Genomic DNA, 20432 nt, shown 5'->3' on the forward strand with positions numbered 1-20432 from the left:
GACTCCTAAGGCCAGCATTTTCCTGACCTCTGTCCTAATCTCTTCTCTCTTGGCCTCTGGGATCCGGTATGGTTTAACGTTCACCTTCACTCCAGGCTCCGTGAGGATGTGATGGTGAACCTCCATAGTCCTGCCCGGCTTTTCGGAGAACACATCCTGGTTGCGTTTGATCAGGCTGATCACTTCTGATCATTGTTCCGGAGTCAACTCTGGGGATATCCTCACCAGGTCGGGCTGGTTGCTTTTAGGGGATGGCGCCCCCAGCGCAGCCACCGGAGCTTCTCTATCCTGCCAAGGTTTCAGCAGATTTATATGGTAGATCTGCTCCAGCTTCCGGCGGCCCGGCTGTCGGACCTTATAGTCGACTTCTCCTATCGCTTCTATTACCTCATACGGTCCCTGCCACCTGGCCAGGAGCTTGCTCTCGGCCGTGGGTATGAGCACCATCACCCGGTCCCCCACCTGGAACTTCCGGGTCGTTGCTCGGCGATCGTAGTTTGTCCGTTGTGCCCCTTGGGCCTTCTCCATGTGTTCGCGCACAAGGGGGGCGACTTGGGCTATTCTGTCTTTCATCTGCAACACATGTTCAACAACGTTTCTCCCAGGGTTCGGCTGTTCTTCCCAGTCTTCTTTAGCCAGGTCCAGTATGCCCCTGGTGTTGGCGACCGTATAACAGCTCGAAGGGGGAGAATCCAGTGGAAGCCTGAGGTACCTCCCATACGGCAAACAGCAAGTAAGGCAGCAGGGCGTCCCAGTCTTTCCCGTCACGACTAATCACTTTCCGTAACAGGTTCTTCAATGTCCTATTAAAGCGTTCGACCAGGCCATCGGTCTGGGGATGGTAGACCGATGTTCTAAGGGTCCGTATGTGGAGCATTGTACACAGGTCCTTCATCAGCTTAGACACAAAGGGGGTCCCTTGGTCCGTCAGGATCTCCTTAGGTATTCCTACTCTGGAAAATATCTGGACTAATTCTTTGGCTATGGTCTTGGACGTGGTATTCCGTAGGGGTACGGCCTCGGGGTATCGGATGGCATAATCTAGTACTACCAGAATGTATTGATGGCCCCGGGCTGACTTTTCCAATGGCCCTACTATGTCCATAGCTATACGCTCAAATGGGACCTCGATAATTGGCAGAGGTACCAGAGGGGCCCTTAAGTGGGGTCGGGGCCCATGTATCTGGCATTCCGGACAGGATGTGCAATATCGCCGGACCGCTGCATAAACGCCAGGCCAAAAAAACCTCTGTAGAATTCGATCCAGGGTCTTATCTACCCCTAGATGGCCCCCGAACAGATGGCTGTGGGCCAGCTCCATTACGGCTCTTTGATGCTTCCGTGGGACCAAGAGTTGTTGTATGACTTGCTCTTGGACCCGGACTACTCTGTATAGCAGGTCATTCTTAATCATATAATATGGTCCCGCGCCCTTAACTCTCCCCTCCACGGGTACCCCATTTACCTCGACTACTTCTTTGAGAATATTGTGGTATATGGGATCATTGGCCTGATTTCGCCACAGGCATAACATCGGTACCCCGCTCGGGGCAGCCCCCTATTTTTCGGGCTGCTGGGCTTTATCTCTCGAGTCTTTCTCCCCCAGTCCTCAAGTCTCTCCGGGACCGCGGGCTGCTCTTCTGCCTCCTTCCTCCCCTCCATTGTCCGGCCTGGCACTAGGGCAAACTGGGGCCTCGGTGCAGAGACTGGTCTCCGACTCTGGCGCCTTCCTTCCCCAGTGGTCCGAGAAAGTTCTTGGGCTGCTAAGTGTCTCTCTACGAGGGCAACTAGTTCATCATACGAGGAGGGATCATTTTGGCGGACCCACCCTCGTACGCCCGGCGGCAACCCCCTCATGTACCTGTCCAACACCAGGATTTCCACCACCTTCTCTGGCCCATGGGTCTCAGGGCGGAGCCACTTCCGGGCGAGGTGGATCAAGTCAAATAGCTGGGACCTCGGCGCTTTGTCATCCCAGTACTTCCACTCATGGAAGCGCTGGGCCCTTATGGGCGGCGTCACCCCTGACCTCGCCAGGATTTCCGCCTTCAGCTGGGGGTAATCCATAGCTGCTTCTATGGTCATATCGAAATAGGCCTTCTGAGCCTCCCCACACAGAAATGGAGCCAGGAGGCCTGCCCACTGATCTTGGGGCCAAGCCTCCCGCAGTGCCGTCCTCTCGAATGCAAGGAGATACGCCTCTATATCGTCATCTGTTGTCATCTTCTGTAAATAGTTGCTTGCGCGTAGCGGCCGGGTCCCCTGGGGCCCGTGCGTCAGCGTGGTCAGGGCTTTCAACTGGTTCACTACTTCATTCAGGGTGGCTCGATCTTGGGCCGCCTGGTTCATCGGCAATTGGTTTGTCTCCTGTTGGACACGTACTGACTCTTGCTGGGCTGTCATCTGTACTCTGGTAGCCTCTTGTTGGGCCGCAGTGGCCTGAATCAACGCCTTCACTACGTCCTCCATTTTGTGTGTGTGTGTGTGTGATTTACCTTGCCCTGAGATGGCTTGCCACAACGCCTCACTCCATCCCACTCCTGACACCACGTGTGGCAAAGTACCTTCTTCTCCTCAGGAGGCTCAATCCTTTTTAGCCTTGGAGACACAGGCTTGGGCAAGGCAAATCCTTGCAGGTAGCACAGGGTTTGGCTAGTCCTTTTCTCAGTCAGCCCCTTGTGCTTGTTTATCTTCCCTTCTGGGGACAGAGTGCAGCCTTCCTTGCAGGAAGGGTTCAGAGCCTTGCTGCTCCTAACGTACTGGCAGCTTCCCTGGTTCTCTCCCTCTCTCTTCCCCCCCCTTCCACGCCGGGGAGGGTTTAAAAAGGTCCCAAGCAGTTGGAGCCAGCTGAACCTAATTAGTTCCCTGGTAACCCCTTGTCCAGCTGAACCTTATTTCCCCATGGTTCTCTCTCCTCAGTGGCTTAGGAGAGGCCTTTTTAACCCCCTGGGACTGATTACTACCCCCCCCTTTGTAGCTGTTTGTCCTGGGTTTGCCACAATATATACACACATTTAGGCCTGGTCCATGCTAGGCTGTTAGGTTGGTTTAACTACATTGCTCAGGGTATGAAAAGTCCACATCCCTGAGCAATGCAGTTAAACTAACCCCCAGAGTCAACAATTCCCATCGACCTAACTACCGCCTCTCGTAGAGTGGAGTACTTACGTTGACAGGAGAAGACCACCTGTCGGTGTAGCTGATGTCTTCACTGAAGCGCTAAGGTAGTGTAGCTGTGCTGCTGCAGCATTTTAAGTGTAGACAAGCCCTAACATTTTGACTGCACTGTATTTTAAGGGTAAAATTAACCCATGATAGTAGAAGGTTCCAACACAATGGTTGTATAGACAGAAGGAAGGTGGCTGTGGAGCAGGGGCACAGGGATACGCTACATCTCCTGCACCTGAGTAAGAGGCCAATGAATCTAAGGGCAGGTCTTCACTACCCACCGGATTGGCGGGTAGAGATCTATCTATCAGGGATTGATTTATCGCGTCTCGTCTAGACGCAGATAAATCGATCCCCGAACGCGCTCCCCGTCGACTCCGGAACTCCAGCTTGCGAGAGGCGGAAGCGGAGTCGACGGGGGAGCGGCAGCGGTCGACTCGCCGCCGTCCTCATGGCCAGGTAAGTTGACCTATTCGCATAGCTGAAGTTGCGTATCTTAGGTCGAATTCTCCCCCCCCCCTCCAGTGTAGAGCAGGGCTAAAACAACATGCACCAAGTGGCCAGAATATCCCACATTCAGTGTGTACAGGGATTAAAGCCACAGCTCCAGGCTAAGTGGTGGAATAGGGTGCTTTATATCCTCCCTGGAGGTTGGGTTGGCTTCTGGTCCATTTACTTAGATTTCACATTGAGAAGGGAGAGAATTTCACCCTATGCAAGGTAACTCTTGATTCTTCTTTGAGGGAGTGTTACATTCATTCTGGGTGAACGTTTGGAGCTCATTAGCTGAGACAAAGAGGAGAGGGTTTGATTAAAAAAGGCCTGAAACCTAAGAGGTCCCTTTGTTTTAAGTTCAAACCAAACAAGGAAGTCTACAATGCTGTGGTGTAATGTGAGGCCTCCATTAAACATTTCAGGCTGTGTTGTGAGGGTAAGCATTGAAGAGATTTGAGATTGACATTTGGGAGAGAAATCTGTCACAGATTTCAGAATAATGCCAAAGATTTCTTATGATATGGTTTGAGGAAGGCTATGTATGGTAAATCAGTCCTTTTCATCTAGGAACTTGATCATCAAAGCTCACTCCTTGTAACAAAAGAAGAATATGAGTTTTTGAAGGTTGCAAGCCTTGTTCATATTTCATTGTTTCAGTGCAATGCTTCCACAGCTCATCAGTCCCAGGTTTACTCTGCCAACTTAGTTATTTATAACAATTCTTCTACCTTCCTGACTTTATTAAAAAATAAAACCACGAAGAAGTGTCTTCTCCTCACATTGATATTCAAAGGTTACCTGCTTAAAAACAAAACAAAAAATCCCACCACCCTTATTATTTAAGGCTTCTTTAATGTTTCATAGGGCATCCAGTGTGCAAGAAGACATAACAGAATATTTACCACAAGGCCCTGCAGGATAGATAAACACTGACCTTCTGAGACACTGTTCTGTAAGATGCTGTAGTTTGCGGAGAATCCCTCTTTTGCTATTGCACTGTCAGTATAAAAAACCATTGAAAGGATTCCAGTTGAAGAGCGCACTCGGCCTGGTGTGTTCTGTCCACAATAACGCCCTATGTGGGGGCCAACTGAAAAGAAACAAAGCATAATAGTTCACTACCTTTCTCCTACAACAATGAGTGTCAATACAATAGCCCACCAAAGAGATCCCTCAGCAGGAAATAGGGAGTCCCTGCAACAGTTTAAAATTACTGTCTCCTCAATAGCTGAGTAATGAATGGAAAATTGCTTATCCTGCCATAATAATCTCACTGGTACAATGTTCCAGATAACAAATAAAGCTAAATATAGGGCTAGATTTTCAAAAGGTACAGTTTTTAAAGTGGTCCGTCATGGGCAATGATGGTACAAAATTACACGCACAAAGAAGCAGAAGTATTTTCTGACGTGATTAAAGCACCTATTGATAATAAGGGGCTCTGAGTGGCCTACTCTGCACACCCAGCCTACAAGGTGCTGAACAATGTGAATTTCTCCTAAAGTAAAGGGGACTGAGTCTACTCAGCACCTTGCAGAATCAGGTACTTACTGTCCCAGTTTTGCAGGCAACCTGTCATTAGTTTTTCAGCAAATTTAGAAAAATGTTTTTTTCTCTTGCAATTACATAGTGATCAATGAGAGACCCTTGTTCCCTCCTATTTGAGCTTTTAACAGCTTCTAGCAGCTCTTTTCTCCCCTTCACTCAGACACTGGCAAGGAAAAAAAATAAAATGAAGTATGAACATTTCCCCCACCTCTTGCTTTTGAATTCCTTAGAGATATTCATTACAGTTTGAAAGTTAAAAAACAAATCCTGATATTTTTCTGCTTGGCTTGTGCAGTGTGATGATTTTCCCCCTTGACTAATCTGGCTACTCACAACCAATATATAAGGCTTTCCTGTGCTTGTGCATCCCTCTTGGATAGAGCCATAAACTGCTGAACAGTGATAAATCTCTGCTAACAAACATTGAATGTAGTACTAGATTCTATGCAAAAACTTAGCTATAATACTGGCAGGCCACAAAACCCACACCTTCAGCCTTCCAGAGCTAAATGACCACACTGTCACATCATCATCATTGTTGGAAGTCTGGTTAGTTTTCAGTTTAAAACTTAAAACGTTTACAAAGCTTAATTATTAAATATGCAAGGATAAACATCAGCTAACATAATTTCTCTAGAAACTCACTGGATTTTGCCAGCAAATAAAACAGTTTCCACTTGGAATAACCTCCACTGCCAGCCACACTTCTCTACTACGCCAGTGCTGCCAGAAGGAAGCAGCTTAGATGATGTAGCCCCTTCTGCCAATATAGGTTTTTTCCCCTGTATCTTCTGGCCACAGTCTCTTATAGAATCAGCTTCCAGTTGCCTTGGCAATGCCATCACATTTAAAATAATAGTCACCAGCCAACTCAGACCCTTTTTTCACCATGGCTGCTCTGGATGTATGGATGTAATGGAACATGCTGCAGAGGACATAAATTGGATTCTTTCCTGCCCTGGAAACCATGAAACCGCTTATGATCTTATTATTTGAAATGAGAAAGCTGTTCTTCTGGAGCACTAGCAGTACTACTCTTTAAAAAAAAATTTCGTCAGTCTGAATACAGCTTGACCCTTCATTGTCTTTTTTTCCTAGGATGGGCAAACAGCTGTGACCCTGCTCCTTCCCACTATGGCCTTTGATCATTGTAGCCACTGACTTTGCTGAAGACTACAAGAGAACAGGAGAGATGTGGCCTCCATGTTATGGCACTCAGAGTCCCCCTCCCCCATTTCCTGCAGGGAAGGACCCTTTGAAATGGCAAACAGAAGATAACTTTGTTTAAAGCAGACTCATACTTTAAGATTCACCATGACTCACTGGTTTATAATTTTTAAAACACACTTGGTAATTCTGCATTTCATTCTTCTGAATATTGCCTCTAGATATCACAGTGCTATTCTCTTTGCTAGCTGCATAGATTCAGGAGCCAAAAGCTTTGCAAAACATGATACAAAGAGGTATTGAATTTTCTTACACAACATGTAAGCCTTAACTTACTGAACTAATGCAATATTGATCCTAGCAGAACTAGATTAAATAGAGCTTCTTATTCTCCTATATAAATACCTACCATACTTTGAGGGCTTTTTTCCCATTTAAGTCTTGCAGACTTCTGAATGAGAATAAATTACTTAATAATGTATAAAGAGTCACCACACCAAATAATGTACCGTGGAGAAAACAGCTTGAACAATAATCCAAAGAGACAATATCATTGCTTATTTAGATGGAATGTGTCTCTATTTCTTGTAGTGTCCTGCTAATCCTTCCCATTCAGGAGAGAGCGAACAAATTCTCACTTATGATGTATGTGGCAAAGGAATACATACATTTCAACACAGAGAATGCTCTCCCAAAATCCAGACAGAAGAATGCATCTGAATTCTGGACCGCTGATGCTAGAACGATAGCCTGCTGGAGACTAGGCCTAGAAATCTGTTGGTAGCTTCCAGCAATAAGGATTTGTGTAATTTTGTTAGCACCCCACATGAGGATCTCGTCCAAATGTGTGTCACTTGGGGTATGTCTACACTTTGAGCTGGTGGTGTTATTCCCAGCTCAAAGACACATACTCTGATCAAGCTAGGGCACAAAAATAGAGTAGCTGTGCCAGCATGAGCATTAGAAGGGGCTAGTTGCCCCAAGTATGTACCTGTCCCAGACCAGAGGCATGTACTCAGGGTGGCTAGCCCCTTCTGTCACACTGCCATAGCTACAATCTAATTTTTAGAGCCCTAGCTCAATCACAGCTAGTGTGAATATGTCTTCTCAAGCTGGGAATCACATCCCCAGTCTGAAGGGTAAATACACCCTTGGAATTGATGTAGACTCATCAGAGGCCATCTGACATTGCCAAAAGAGCAGAGGCATCTGTGTGAGCTCTCCCTGGATTTATCCACTTGGTTGTCAGTACTCTATCTGTCCCTGAGATTCCTGCCTCCTTTCTCAGCTAGTCTGCATGGGACTGGTGTGATCATAGTGGAAAGGAATTCATTATATTTAGGCTAAAGGGTTGAAGAGGCAGCAAAAAATTATTTTACAGAACCATCCTAAAATGCAGACACTAGTTCTGCCCGTTCCAGTTTAAAGCTAGATGTTCTGAGTATGTACATGTCAGGGGTTCAGCATTCACAGTGCATGCCTAGTGGTTTAACACTCTCACTAGAAAGTCTATTCCTAGTTATGCTTCCTTTTTCCTTCTGTAAAGATGAAGCCACAGAAGAGATGTTGAGCTGAACTATTTTCCCTTGAGGCCATCAGACTCATCTCAATGTTGCATACTTCATAGTTGCCTTTCACATTGGCCTAAGGGGCCAAATTCATATCTTGCTTAAATCCACTGGAAAAAAGTGTCAGTGATATCCATCTTAAAATACTAATTTAAAGTGTAAATTAATTATCCATCTTAATGAACATTAAAATCTGCTTTTTAAAGTATACTGTATGTCATATAAAGTAGGGCTGTTGATTAATCACAGTTAATTCACGTGATTAACTCAAAAATTAATTGTGATGAAAAAAATTAATTGCAGTTAATGGCAGTTTTAATCACACTGTTAAACAATAGAATACCGATTGAAATGTAGTAAATATTTTGGATGTTTTTCTACATTTTCAAATATATTGATTTCAATTACAACACAGAATACAAAGTGTACAGTGCTCACTTTACATTATTTTTGATTACAAATATTTGCACTGTAAAAATGATAAAAGAAATCGTATTTTTCAATTCACCTCAGATAAGTACTGTAGTGCAATCTCTTCATTGTGAAAATGCGTCTTACAAATACAGATTTTTGTATTACGGATTTTTTTTTGTTACATAACTGCACTCAAAAACAAAATAATGTAAAACTTAAGAGCCTACAAGTCAACTCAGTTCTACTTCTTGTTCAGCCGTTCGCTGAGACAAACAAGTTTGTTTACATTTACAGGAGATAATGCTGCCCGCTTCTTATTTACAATGTCACCTGAAAGTGAGAACAGGCATGCGCATGGCACTTTTATAGCTGGCATTGCAAGGTACTTATATGGCACATATGCTAAACATTTGTATGCCCCTTCATGCTTTGGCCACCATTCCACAAGACATGCTTCCATGTTGAGTACGCTCGGGGTAAAAAAATGTATTAATTACATTTGTGACTGAACTCCTTGGGGGAGAATTGTATGACTCCTGCTCTGTTTTACCTGCATTTTACCATACATTTCATGTTATAGCATTCTCGGATGATGACCCAGCACATGCTGTTCGTTTTAAGAACACTTTCACTGCAGATTGGACAAAATGCAAAGAAGGTACCAATGTGAGATTTCTAAAGATAGCGACAGCACTCAACCCAAGGTTTAAGAATCTGAAGTGCCATCCAAAATCTGAGCGGAGGAGGTGTGGAGCATGCTTTCAGATGTTTTAAAAAAGCAACACTCTGATGTGGAAACTACAGAACCCGAACCACCAAAACAGAAAATCAACCTTCTGCTGGTGGCATCTGACTCAGATGATGAAAATGAACGTGCATCAGTCCGCACTGCTTTGGGTTGTTATTGAGCAGAATCTGTCATCAGCATGGACGCATGTCCTCTGGAATGGTGGTTGAAGCATGAAGGGACATATGAATCTTTAGCACATCTGGCACATAAAAATCTTGCGACGCCGGCTACAACAGTGCCATGCGAATGCCTGTTCTCACTTTCAGGTGACAGTGTAAACAAGAAGCGAGCAGCATATCTACTGCAAATGTAAACAAACTTGTTTGTCTGAGTGACTGGCTGAACAAGAAGTAGGACTGAGTGCACTTGTAGGCTCTGAAGGTTTACACTGTTTTATTTTTGAATGAAGTTATTTTTATACATAATTCTACATTTGTAAATTCAGCTGTCATGATAGAGATTGCACTACAGTACTTATCTGAGGTGAATTGAAAAATACAATTTCTTTTATTTTTTACAGTGCAAATATTTGTAATAAAAATAAATATAAAGTGAGCACTGTACACTTTGTAGTCTGTGTTGTAATTGAAATCAATATATTTGACAATGTAGAAAACATGCAAAAATATTCAAATAAATGGTATTCTATTATTGTTTAACAGTGTGATTAATCGCATAATTAATCGTGATTAATTTTTTAATCACTTGACAACCTAATATAAAGTATTTCACAGGATAGTAGGGTTTTTATTGTCTAAACATTTACATATAATTTAGTGTTTAGGGTGCTTAATGGAATTTGAAAAATGAACACCTGTCCTAACTCGTCCAGTAGTCAAATATGAGCTGTTACATACTATTCCTTAAAAGGTTATCACCAGTATAGAGAGTAACCACAATAACTACAAACAACAACAACAAAAAGGCAGCTAGATTAATGGCATCTTTCATTTGCACTGATGTGAACAACGATAGCAAAGTGTTTTTAGTTCTATAATTTAGGGCACGCACTTGTGGTGTTGACCAGAGCTGTAATGCTTAGCCTGTGGTGCTCAAAACATATGTAAACTTCTTTAAATTGCTTTTGAGCCTCTGGAAGACAATCCATAAAGCTTCAAAAAAATCTGCATGATGAATATGTGCAATTCATCACCTCAGCTATTCATGGTTTTGAGGGCACTATTTTTCTTAGAAGTTATCAATGGATTGCTCTTAGCCAGGGCTGGGCTTAGGTACATTTGTGCCCTAGGCAAAGACACCAACACAAAATCACATACTGACTTATTGCTCTTTTGCTCCCCTGCTCACACCAACCCACTCAGTGCCCTGTGTCACTTCCTCCTTCAAAAAGATGGCCCTGTGTCTGCTCAGTCGTTTGCAAGGGTTGACTTTAGTTTCAAGATATTTTCCAGAATAGTTTGTACCAGCTGCTGCTGTGTTAAAGAGAGGAGCACCTGAGATCAAAAGATGCCCACCACACACAGTTCTGCAGAAACAGTGCTATCCTGCAGGGTGCTGAGCATTCTGGCCTTATTCCCAGCAAAACACTTACACTCATGCTTAAATGTCAACATATAAACTTCCCCAGTGAAATCCCTTTGAAGTCAGTGAAATCACTCACATGCTTAAAGATAAGCACATACTTAATTGCTTTGCAGTATCAAGGTCAGATCAGCACCTGCAGAAGGCTCAGCACCTGCCAGGATCAAGCTGTTGGAGGGGTATAGAAGTACAGCTGGTCTGAAACGCCATGATTGTGAAAGATCACTTTGGGACTAGCTTGTTCAAGAGTGAGCGTTAAAGCTGGTCAGAAATTTTCCAACGGAAGGTTTTTCCACTGGAAAATACCAGTTCATCAAAAGTAAAATGTTTCACAGGTTTGTCAATGTTGATGACATTTTATTTTGAAAAAAAATCAGACTGAAGCATTCTGATATGGTCAAAATGTTCTGTTCAATCTTTTTAGAATGGATCATTTCAATTTTCTATTTTGAAACAATATTTCATTTCAATTCTTTACGATGGCATACTTTTTTATACTGTACTGTACTACACTGATATTGTAGTGAAGCACTGGAATTTCATCCAAATATTTTGATTGACCCAAAACAAATTTTCATTTGAAATTTCATTTGATGGGAAATTTCGAATTGTTCCCTTTCAACCTGGAAAAAAAAAATCCTGGAATTTCCTGCAAAATGGAAAATCCAGTTCCCACCCTGCTCTAGTGCCATGAACTGTCCCAGTTCTATTCTAATGTCCTCTTATGCATGATGTCCTAGGCAGCTGCCTACTTAAACCTGTAACTATGGCTGCAGCTACAAATATTTCCCATAAATATTTCCCACAAAATTGCCCAATAAAGTTCCATTAAAAATGTATCTTAACTCACTTCAAACCCTTTCCTATCATATGCAAAACAAACCATAGATATGTTGCTGAAGGGCTGGGGTTAGGTGCATACAATTGTAATTACTGTGTTTTCCCAAACATCTTTTTCAGATACTGTAATGCCTATGTTAAAATACCACATAAATCGACCCTTGTGTGTTTGTTCTCATCTGTCTACAGAGTCTTGTCATTTACCTAGACATTTGGCGGCAGAGACTGCTTTGTTACTACACAATTGTACACAGCCTGGAACAATGGGATCTTACCACAGTTTCTAAAATGTACTGCAATACAAATAAATCATAAATAATCATTTTAATAGCAAAAATAGCTTCAGCCTTTATACATATTTTCTGATAGAAAGGAGGATAAATTCTGCTTGCTGCAGAGTCATCCGTCTATGAATGATGTTTCAAATAAGTTCCTAAAACTATCACAGCCCCCAACAGAATTTATGTGAGGAGACATTGCACTGTGGTCTAAAAGGCAGGGTCAGCTAAATTATTTATAAATAGATAAACATATTTATCAGATGACAGAAACCTCCTTCTTAAGAAGAGAGTCAAACATAGTTTTGAACTATGGGTAAATTAGAAGGCTGATAACATTTGTTGTTAATTGTTCTTCAATTTGGCTCAATCATTTTCTTCAACCCGAAAATTACCATTTTGAAAACCGCTTGACACTAATAATAATGTGTTTCTTTCTGAAAATATTCCACATAAGTTGGCTGATCAGATCTTCTTTTTGTATGTCAGTTTAAATTAAAGTTCTACAGGAATTTAGACTGGAAAGATTTGGGCTATATGCAAATAAGCCTATTATTAAATGTTCCAGACATTGTTATAATATTGTTACAATTCTGTTTTCCCAACTGAGGAATTAAATATTGAATAGTCTGTCAGCCACTCTTTTGACTCTTCCCTTAATATTTACTGGAAAGTGTTTAAGAGAACCATGATAAACCTATTAAACCCAAAACAAGAGGAAATACACAAACACACATTAAAAACAGATACATTTGCTGTAGCGGGAACAAAAGCTTTTATGAAAAAAACACTGTTTCCCAAATATGTAAACCCAGTTGTGGTGAAAAATAGATCTGTCTGGAGAAACACACATCCTTAAACTTGTTACTAAAGTGGGTTTGAAATGTTAAATGTTTCCATTAAAATAAAATGTTATTACTATACAGTATTAATGGTTTGTAAACACCTACTTGCTACTGTTCATAAACTCAGAGAAAACATCCTTCAAAGCAGGGTATCACACCAATAGAAAAGGGCAATAGCTTTTGTTACTGCACTATACAGTGAGACAAGTTCCATGCTGGTGTATTTGGCTTTAAGTTACAAAATACAGAGGCAAAAGGACAACTGAAAGATGCTTCTCTTTAGATGCTTATGGCATGCACAAAAAGCTTGTAAAAGGCATCAAGAACAGTTGGTTGCACATTACTGCTTGTATGATTCCTAAGGACTGCCAAGTTCTGATGTGTGCACCCTAAGGGGAAGTGCTCAACCTAAGGGAAACCTGATGTTAAACTCCAGTAAACGCAAGGCAAGAGCAGCAGCAAACTGCAGGGTATCATCATACAGTACTCATGTACCCTCTGAATTAGTGCTCAAAGTTTGGGTGCACAATACGTCTTCCCTGTCTAAATTCTTTTAGCAAAGAAGGCCCAGTTCTGCCTTTGGTGAAATTAATGGGAGTTGTATGTTGTATTTGAGGGCAGAATATGACCCTAAACCAATTCTTTGACATTAAGGACAATTTGTAAAACACCATGCACACTCTTTTGTGCTAGTTATGTGCTGTATTGTGTGCAATTAAAGTGTATTTCCCCACCCTTTTAATTCAACTCATTTTGTTTAAATCAAATGAAGACCTCTATAATACAATATTTGAAAATATGACAATACGCCTTCTGGAGCTCACTGTGGAGTAATGATTCTGTATACTGCAGCTCATTTTTCTCTTACCCTCAGGGAATCCATCCCAGATTTCCAATCGGTCATACCGACAGAACACTCCTCCCGGAGGATTTGAATCAGGTTCTAGTTCAAAGCTTTCAAATTCCAGTATAATCTCTGACATCTTTGGTGCAAAGACAATGTATGTGCATTCAAGGCTATTGGGATATTTTTCAGGGAATCCTGGAGATTTTATCACTCCACTTGGTGAAGTAAAGTTTCTGGAACATTCAGGTCCTGTGTGACAAAGAAAAATATTTAACTTAGCACTATCTTACAAAGCAAGCTGGTTAACTAGAAAACAAATTAGGTCATTTTGTCTTTCTAACAGCAAAGTGGCTTTTCAATGAAACACCTCATTTTAATCACTGTATTAATCATCCAGCCAGCTTGTTCCTATTATTGATAGTCAGGTATTAAAATGTAATTCACATTTATTGTGTGATCTCCAATTTTCAATCTGTGCAGAGCAATATGAAAACTTGTGCCAGCTCTAGAAAAAAAAATTATGACAAATACGAAGTCAGGTGGGAACAATGAAAGAGTAAGCTGCAGAAATCTCAACAGAGCCCCAGAGAAATAATTATAGCCCCTTCAAGCTTAAATCTTTAAATCTTAAGGTTGACAGCCTTTTATTGGTGAAATAGAATGTTTTACAAAAGCGGGTGAGTGAATTCAGTAGAGGGAGTAGTGGTTTCAGATTCCTAGAGCAGTGACTCAGTAACTCTGCCAGATGTGACCTATGCCTCTTTGACAAACTAAATGTGAAAGGTAATTCGTACATGTACCAAGGGTGAGTGACTCAATCTGAGTGGTGTTGACACAGGTGCACCAGTAAAGTGTTGCTGTTAGTGAAGGCATGATAAACTGTGTGATTATGGGCAGTGTTGCTAGAAGTCACCTAATATCAATGTTGACACATTAACCTTCCCCAAAGTACCAGTCTTGGCTTCATTTGGTGTTCCAAAAACTGTTGTTGGTTGAGCAAAGTAACACAATGGGATGAATATAAAAGGCCAGATCACTGCATCTGCCTTCATAAATGGAGGAGACAAAATCCTTATCTGGTCTCTTGCTGGCTGGTCATATTTCTCCATTCCTCATATCCCATAGAAACCCTTCCACAGGATTCCAGCTCTGCAGGTGTGTTGAGAGTGGGGTTCAGGCACTGCCTACACAACTTTCTCACCATATTAATGTACTGCTGCTGATACTCCTGGATGAGTTGTTGGCAATTGAGACCAAACATGGGACATCTGGATCTTAGTGCATGAGCCTCAACTGTTGGTATTAAAACAGCCAGTTCTCTTTTAGCTCATCAATCTCTAAGTGGCCTAGCCATCACTAGAGGGGGACAGAGCACAACATCGAGTGAGCATGGTTTACATGAACATAGGAGCTTCCCTGCCTCTGCTTTTAATGGAGATTGGGATAGGGGAAGGTGGGGACACCGGCTTTATCGGGAGTCTGGTATCAGAAGCCAGATGGAGCTGTTCTGCCATGGAGCCACGTAAGGACCACAGGCAACAGACAACCAACACAAATGCATGTGGATGGCCCTGGTCGCACATCATAGAAGTCACCTAATATCAATATCAAACGAGTGTGCAGATTTTGGGTGCTGAACCCCCAGTTTCATCCGCATGAAGATGCCCTACTCCCTGGGAGAACGATGTCAGCAAACTCAGCAAGGGGAACCCTGGAGAATTTCCAGTCCTTAACCTAAGTTGTTTACTGTAAACAAGCCTCAGTGGCATGGCCAGTTCCAGTCTGGGAAAATTACATTTTACCTATAATTAAAATTCCCCTTCCAGTTTCAATGGGATACAGTGTTCATCTTCACTCCCTGTCATACACTGTTCTGTAGTGCTACTGTTGCTGTTAAATAGTTGCTACTCTTCAGCTCACAGGTGATGCATTACACTGCAGTATTTTCTGTGTATGCCTTTGTTCTGTAAAGTGCTTTATGATCCCCCGAGAATCTAAATGAAAGGCGCTATATCAAATGTAAGTCATTGTCATTATTGTTGTTTTAAAAATAAGGAGCCAAATCCTAACCTGTAGGATTCAGGAGTGTTAGGCAGGCCCTTACCCTCATACCTGGTGTCTCAGCAGTACCCTGACTCATTTTGAGTATGTTCAAACCAACGTGGTACAAGGGGCACAAAGTTCATTCAAATGAGAACCCTCACCAATATGCCCTCCATAGATCCTGATCCTCTATTTTCCCTGTGCAGGGACTACAGGAGTTAAAGCAGCTTTGAGGCTGTAGTGGACTCCATGAAGTGACACACTGGGGGAATACAGGAGAGAGGGCGGGAGGGGGAAGGGATAAGGGGTTTTGTCAGAGGCATCCAACGAATAGCCAGTTCTGAGTTGGGGAGGTAATGGTTGTGCATGTGAGTGTGTGTGTGTGTGTGTGTGTGTGTGTGAAAGAGAGGGAGAGAGAGAGAGTGAGGGAGAGAGGATACCAGAGGTCTCTGCTTCCCACTTGCACGTCATTTGCCCAGCCCTGGGAAGGGGATGTCTTTTAGCATGATTATCTCCTGTCCTTCCTGGCTGACAGCTTCATTTCAGAGCGCTCAGCTGGCTTCTTAGGGCTTGTCTACACTTAACATGCTACAGCAGCACAACTGAAGCTGTAGCGCTTCAGTGGAGACACACTACCTAGGCCGATGGGGAGGAGCGGGGAGTCCCATTGTCATAGGTAATCCACCTCCCTGAGAAGCAGTAGCTAGGTTGATGGAAGAATTCTTCCATCAACCTAGTGTTGTGTACATGGAAAATTAGATTGGCTTAACTATACTCCTCATGGGTGTGGATTTTCACACCCCTGACTGACGTAGTTAAACCGACCTAATTTTCTAGTGCAGGCCAAGCCTTAGTTTGAGATCCTGGCTATCAGGCAACACCTCCTTCCCCAACATCACTCCCTTGCTCATTCTCCTGTCATATATAAAATCTCAGACTCCACCTCCAAGCATGGGGTGTGTGTGTGGATCTTCTCTGTGGCTGCTGCTGCTGAGGGTGAGTCTCTCAGCTTAGGATTTGAGTAGCAGGTCCCTGATCACGGAGCCAACACAACACCATGTTCAAAATTAGCCCTAATTGTGTTATAGAGGTGGGGTAACATAACTTTAATGAGTTGGGGGATGCCCTCAGAGGCGCACAGCAAAGTATTGTTCATGGCTGTCCCTACGTGTATTGCAGTGAAGCTTGGCACCACATATGCCATTCATACTATATTGATTGGGGTCTGGATCTTTTATCTGACATTTTCTTTCATGTCTGTGGAGCTGAGAAGAATGTCTTATGGAAGGTCATATGACTCACAAGGTCAAGTTGGTCATGTTAGTAGGTGTCTATATAATAGAATATACTGATCGGCTTTATTTGGCATTTTATTTATTTATTTACTTACCCAATTTGTAGATTATGCATTTAATATATACATTAATTTAACATTATCTGGGAGATACTAAATGCACAAAAGTCAGGAAATTCAACATCCGTATTCCCACAGCAACAGTAACTCATACCTTAAGCACGTATGTAATATTTTCCATCTCTGTAGATGATGAAAACTTTTGTGCCTTAATGTTAGGTATATGTAGCATCAACCAGAGTTAAAGTTGCTTTGGGAGCCATAATTTTGAGTGTCCTGACTTTTGTGTATGTAAAATGTTATTTGTAATGTTACCTTAACATAGCTAATGCATATCAGTGTGAGATTTAAATGATCACATGGGGAAATAAATACAATATTCTTGTTAGCGTACTGTGTTGTCACTAGACTATTATGAAAAAGGTCTCCATCTGAAAATGTTCACTTTCAAAAACAGCTTGTTTCACAGGTCATTTTTGCAGTTGCTTTTTCTTGCACTTGAATTTTAACTCTTTTTAAAGGGGGGGAGAGGGCAAGCACTAAAAATCTAGGGGACAGCTTTTCAGAATAGGTCAGCTCCCATTCTGACACCAGAATAAGTGGCCAGGTTTTCAGAAGAGCTCAACGCATTCAGTGCTGAATTATTTTGAAAATCTGGCCATTGGAGTCACAATGGGAGCTCCTGGGTGCTAAGCACATTTGAAAATGTGGCCCTGACTTAGGTGCATAAATGGGAGCTCTTTTCGAAAATGTGGTCTCACTTAAGGGCGTTGAGCACTTGAAATTCTGAGCTTTGGGAACTTTGAAAATCTAGCCCCAAATGCTTATGTTGTCAAAGGCAATCTTGGTTCCTATAAAGGGTAGGCAACCTATGGCACGCATGCCGAAGTCGGCACACGAGCTGATTTTCAGTGGCACTCACGCTGCCCAGGTCCTGGCCACTGGTCCGGGGGGCTCTGCATTTTAATTTAATTTTAAATGAAGCATCTTAAACATTTTAAAAACCTTATTTACTTTACATACAACAATAGTTTAGTTATATATTATAGACTTATAGAAAGACCTTCTAAAAACACTAAAATGTATTACTGGCACGCAAAACCTTAAATTAGAGTGAATAAACGAAGACTCGGCACACCGCTTCTGAAAGGTTGCCGACCCCTGCTATAAAGTAACACTTTTTGTGTATTTATGCCTTAATTATCCAGTTTGGGTCTGGTCCTCCTGGCTTCTTAATATGTGATTTATCTATCTCCATCCAACTACAGCTAAGGTGTATGCCAAAAAATGATCTCACCATCCTACAGCCAGTGACTCAGCAAATGAGCTGATCAGAGTGGGGGCCTTTTGCTGAGCCTATTAATCCTGGGTAGTTTCTCTTCCAGATGTTTTCTTCTGCACATATAGCTGTCCATGCTTGGCAGCCTTTACTGAAGCTCCTATATAGTCAGCCACTAGGATGTGCTTGAAAACAATGTGAACTGCCTCTTTTCCCTTGCCTCCAAAAAACAAATACTGAAAGTGACACCATTCTGATCCTTCCATCATCTGCTGGCCATGTGTAGCTAGGTCCATTCTGAGCCCATGGATATCTTTTGGGAATGCAGAGCAAAACACTAACCAAATAAGCAAGGGACTGCAAAGGTTACAGTGTGATAAGGTGGAAACATTATACATCATAGGATGACAGTCAACACAAAGAAAGAAAATCAACAACTAAAAAAAAATCTAAATAAACAACTTTGTAGAAAACATGCCATTGAAGGCTATCAGATTGCATTCAGAGGTGTAGATCCTCAGCTGGAGCTCATGCATTGGAGCAATGACAATTTACACCAGCTAACAACCTGCCCTAAGCGTGTGGATGACACGAGCAATAAAACTTTAATCTACAACCAAATTCTTGTTTTTTTTTCAAAAGACGTAGCCTTCCTTTTGTCCTCAAGAACTATGATCAACTTTTCCATGAAAACAAAACAAACATCATGGTCTATGAGCTACATAATAATGAATCGTTTGCTCACCTCTTTTGAAAACTTCATAGCGGATGGAAAATCCTGCTCCATGAGTTTCATAATCAGAGACAAATTTAATAAAGACAAATGGTCCTGAAGACACCAGAGGAGCGGGAGCAATTTTTCCACAGTACTTTCCCCATACGCGCCCATTTGCATTATCTCCATCAATCACTTCAACATAATCATACCTGATGGATAAATGGAAAAAAGAAACTTTTAACTTCCAGGAAAGAAAGAGATTTAATTAATTTAGAAACCATTGCTATACAACATAGATAATCAAGAAAAATGCTAGCCTGCTTGGAAACTGCATTATGCTGAGAGATGTAAGCAAAATGAAATAATTAAAATGGACTACATCATGTCTGTAGACATCATCTGGCAACATGGAACTATTAGGAAGAATGGCGTCCATTATGCTTGCAGACAATGTCAGCTTAAGTAACCAATTAACAAAAAAAAAAAAAGGAAATCTCATGAGCACAATTCTGTATTATTAAATTGTGTTCCTTTGTCTATGGTGGTGTTATCAATACATAATGCATAGCATTCTTTTCAAACTGTGAAGTTCTGTTATGAATTCAAAATATCTCTTTGGCTGGCGCTCTCTATGAACAATACTTGGATTTCTGTATACTACCCTCTAAATATATGGCCACAGAATAATAAATGAATCCCTAAACATTTGAATTAGTTGAAAACTCCACTACGTTCCAGACCACTGGCAGAAAATCTGTCATTTTCCATGTCAGTTGGACAGAAATTGAGCAAATCTCACAATCCACACTTTAATTATAACACTTGATTTCCTTCAGACAAAAGTTGTTTTTTTAGAACATCCTTGTTTAAATATTTGAATTGAGTTGGTTTAAATGAATGTATTGTTTTAACATTCATATTCATATAGTAGATGATCACTAAACTCTTTGGACTAGGTCCTCATCCTCTGTATATCTGCTTGATTCCAATATACATTATCGGTGGAGATAAAAATCTATCAATAATGATTAATAGCAAATGTTTGCCTGGGGACAATAGTGGTGCCACAAAGTTTCTCAGTCCTCTAAACTAGATCTGTCACCTTCAAGGACCTGATCCTGCAAGGCTGACTTCAGTGGAGTTGAAGGGGCTCAGCAACAGGCAAGCCTGAGCCTTATAAGAGAGATAAAAGAGAAGAATAATCAAGAACAACCTTGAGCTGCAGGACTTGGCCCAGGTCCAAGGATTTCAAAGGCTCATTGGTGGATGATTCTGGAGATTTGTGTCAGCCCCTAGTAGAGACAGGGAACAGCTGCCACTTACAGAACCAGATTCAACCTTTCCTAAAATTTGGTGGTGTTCTGTACGCACATTTTGTTTTGGGCCCATTTCTAATAATAAAGGGGCTGAGACATTGGAAAGCTTTTGTGTGCCTAAGGTGGTATATTTTTTTGTCTCATCCATATTGCCTTTTTATTTATCGAATTGCTGCTGGCCAGACAATTTCATTTAAGTTTCATATCTTACAACAACTGA

The 20432-nt window shown here is 41.9% G+C and overlaps 1 protein-coding gene across 2 annotated transcripts in view; it reads right to left on the bottom strand.

Moving 5' to 3' along the window:
• The window catches only part of NRP1 (neuropilin 1), a 142677-nt gene that overhangs the window by 68422 nt on the left and 53823 nt on the right, over window positions 1–20432 (bottom strand). For both annotated transcript variants that reach the window (XM_065398538.1, XM_065398537.1), the window contains exons 4-6: window positions 18924–19105; window positions 13524–13751; window positions 4598–4753 (exon numbers count right to left, since the gene is read on the bottom strand). In XM_065398538.1, coding sequence (XP_065254610.1) covers window positions 4598–4753; window positions 13524–13751; window positions 18924–19105 — 566 coding nt within the window. The remainder of the gene's footprint in view (window positions 1–4597; window positions 4754–13523; window positions 13752–18923; window positions 19106–20432) is intronic.

The sequence above is a fragment of the Emys orbicularis genome, chromosome 2 (genome assembly GCF_028017835.1).
Source record: "Emys orbicularis isolate rEmyOrb1 chromosome 2, rEmyOrb1.hap1, whole genome shotgun sequence".
Classification (NCBI taxonomy): domain Eukaryota; kingdom Metazoa; phylum Chordata; order Testudines; family Emydidae; genus Emys; species Emys orbicularis.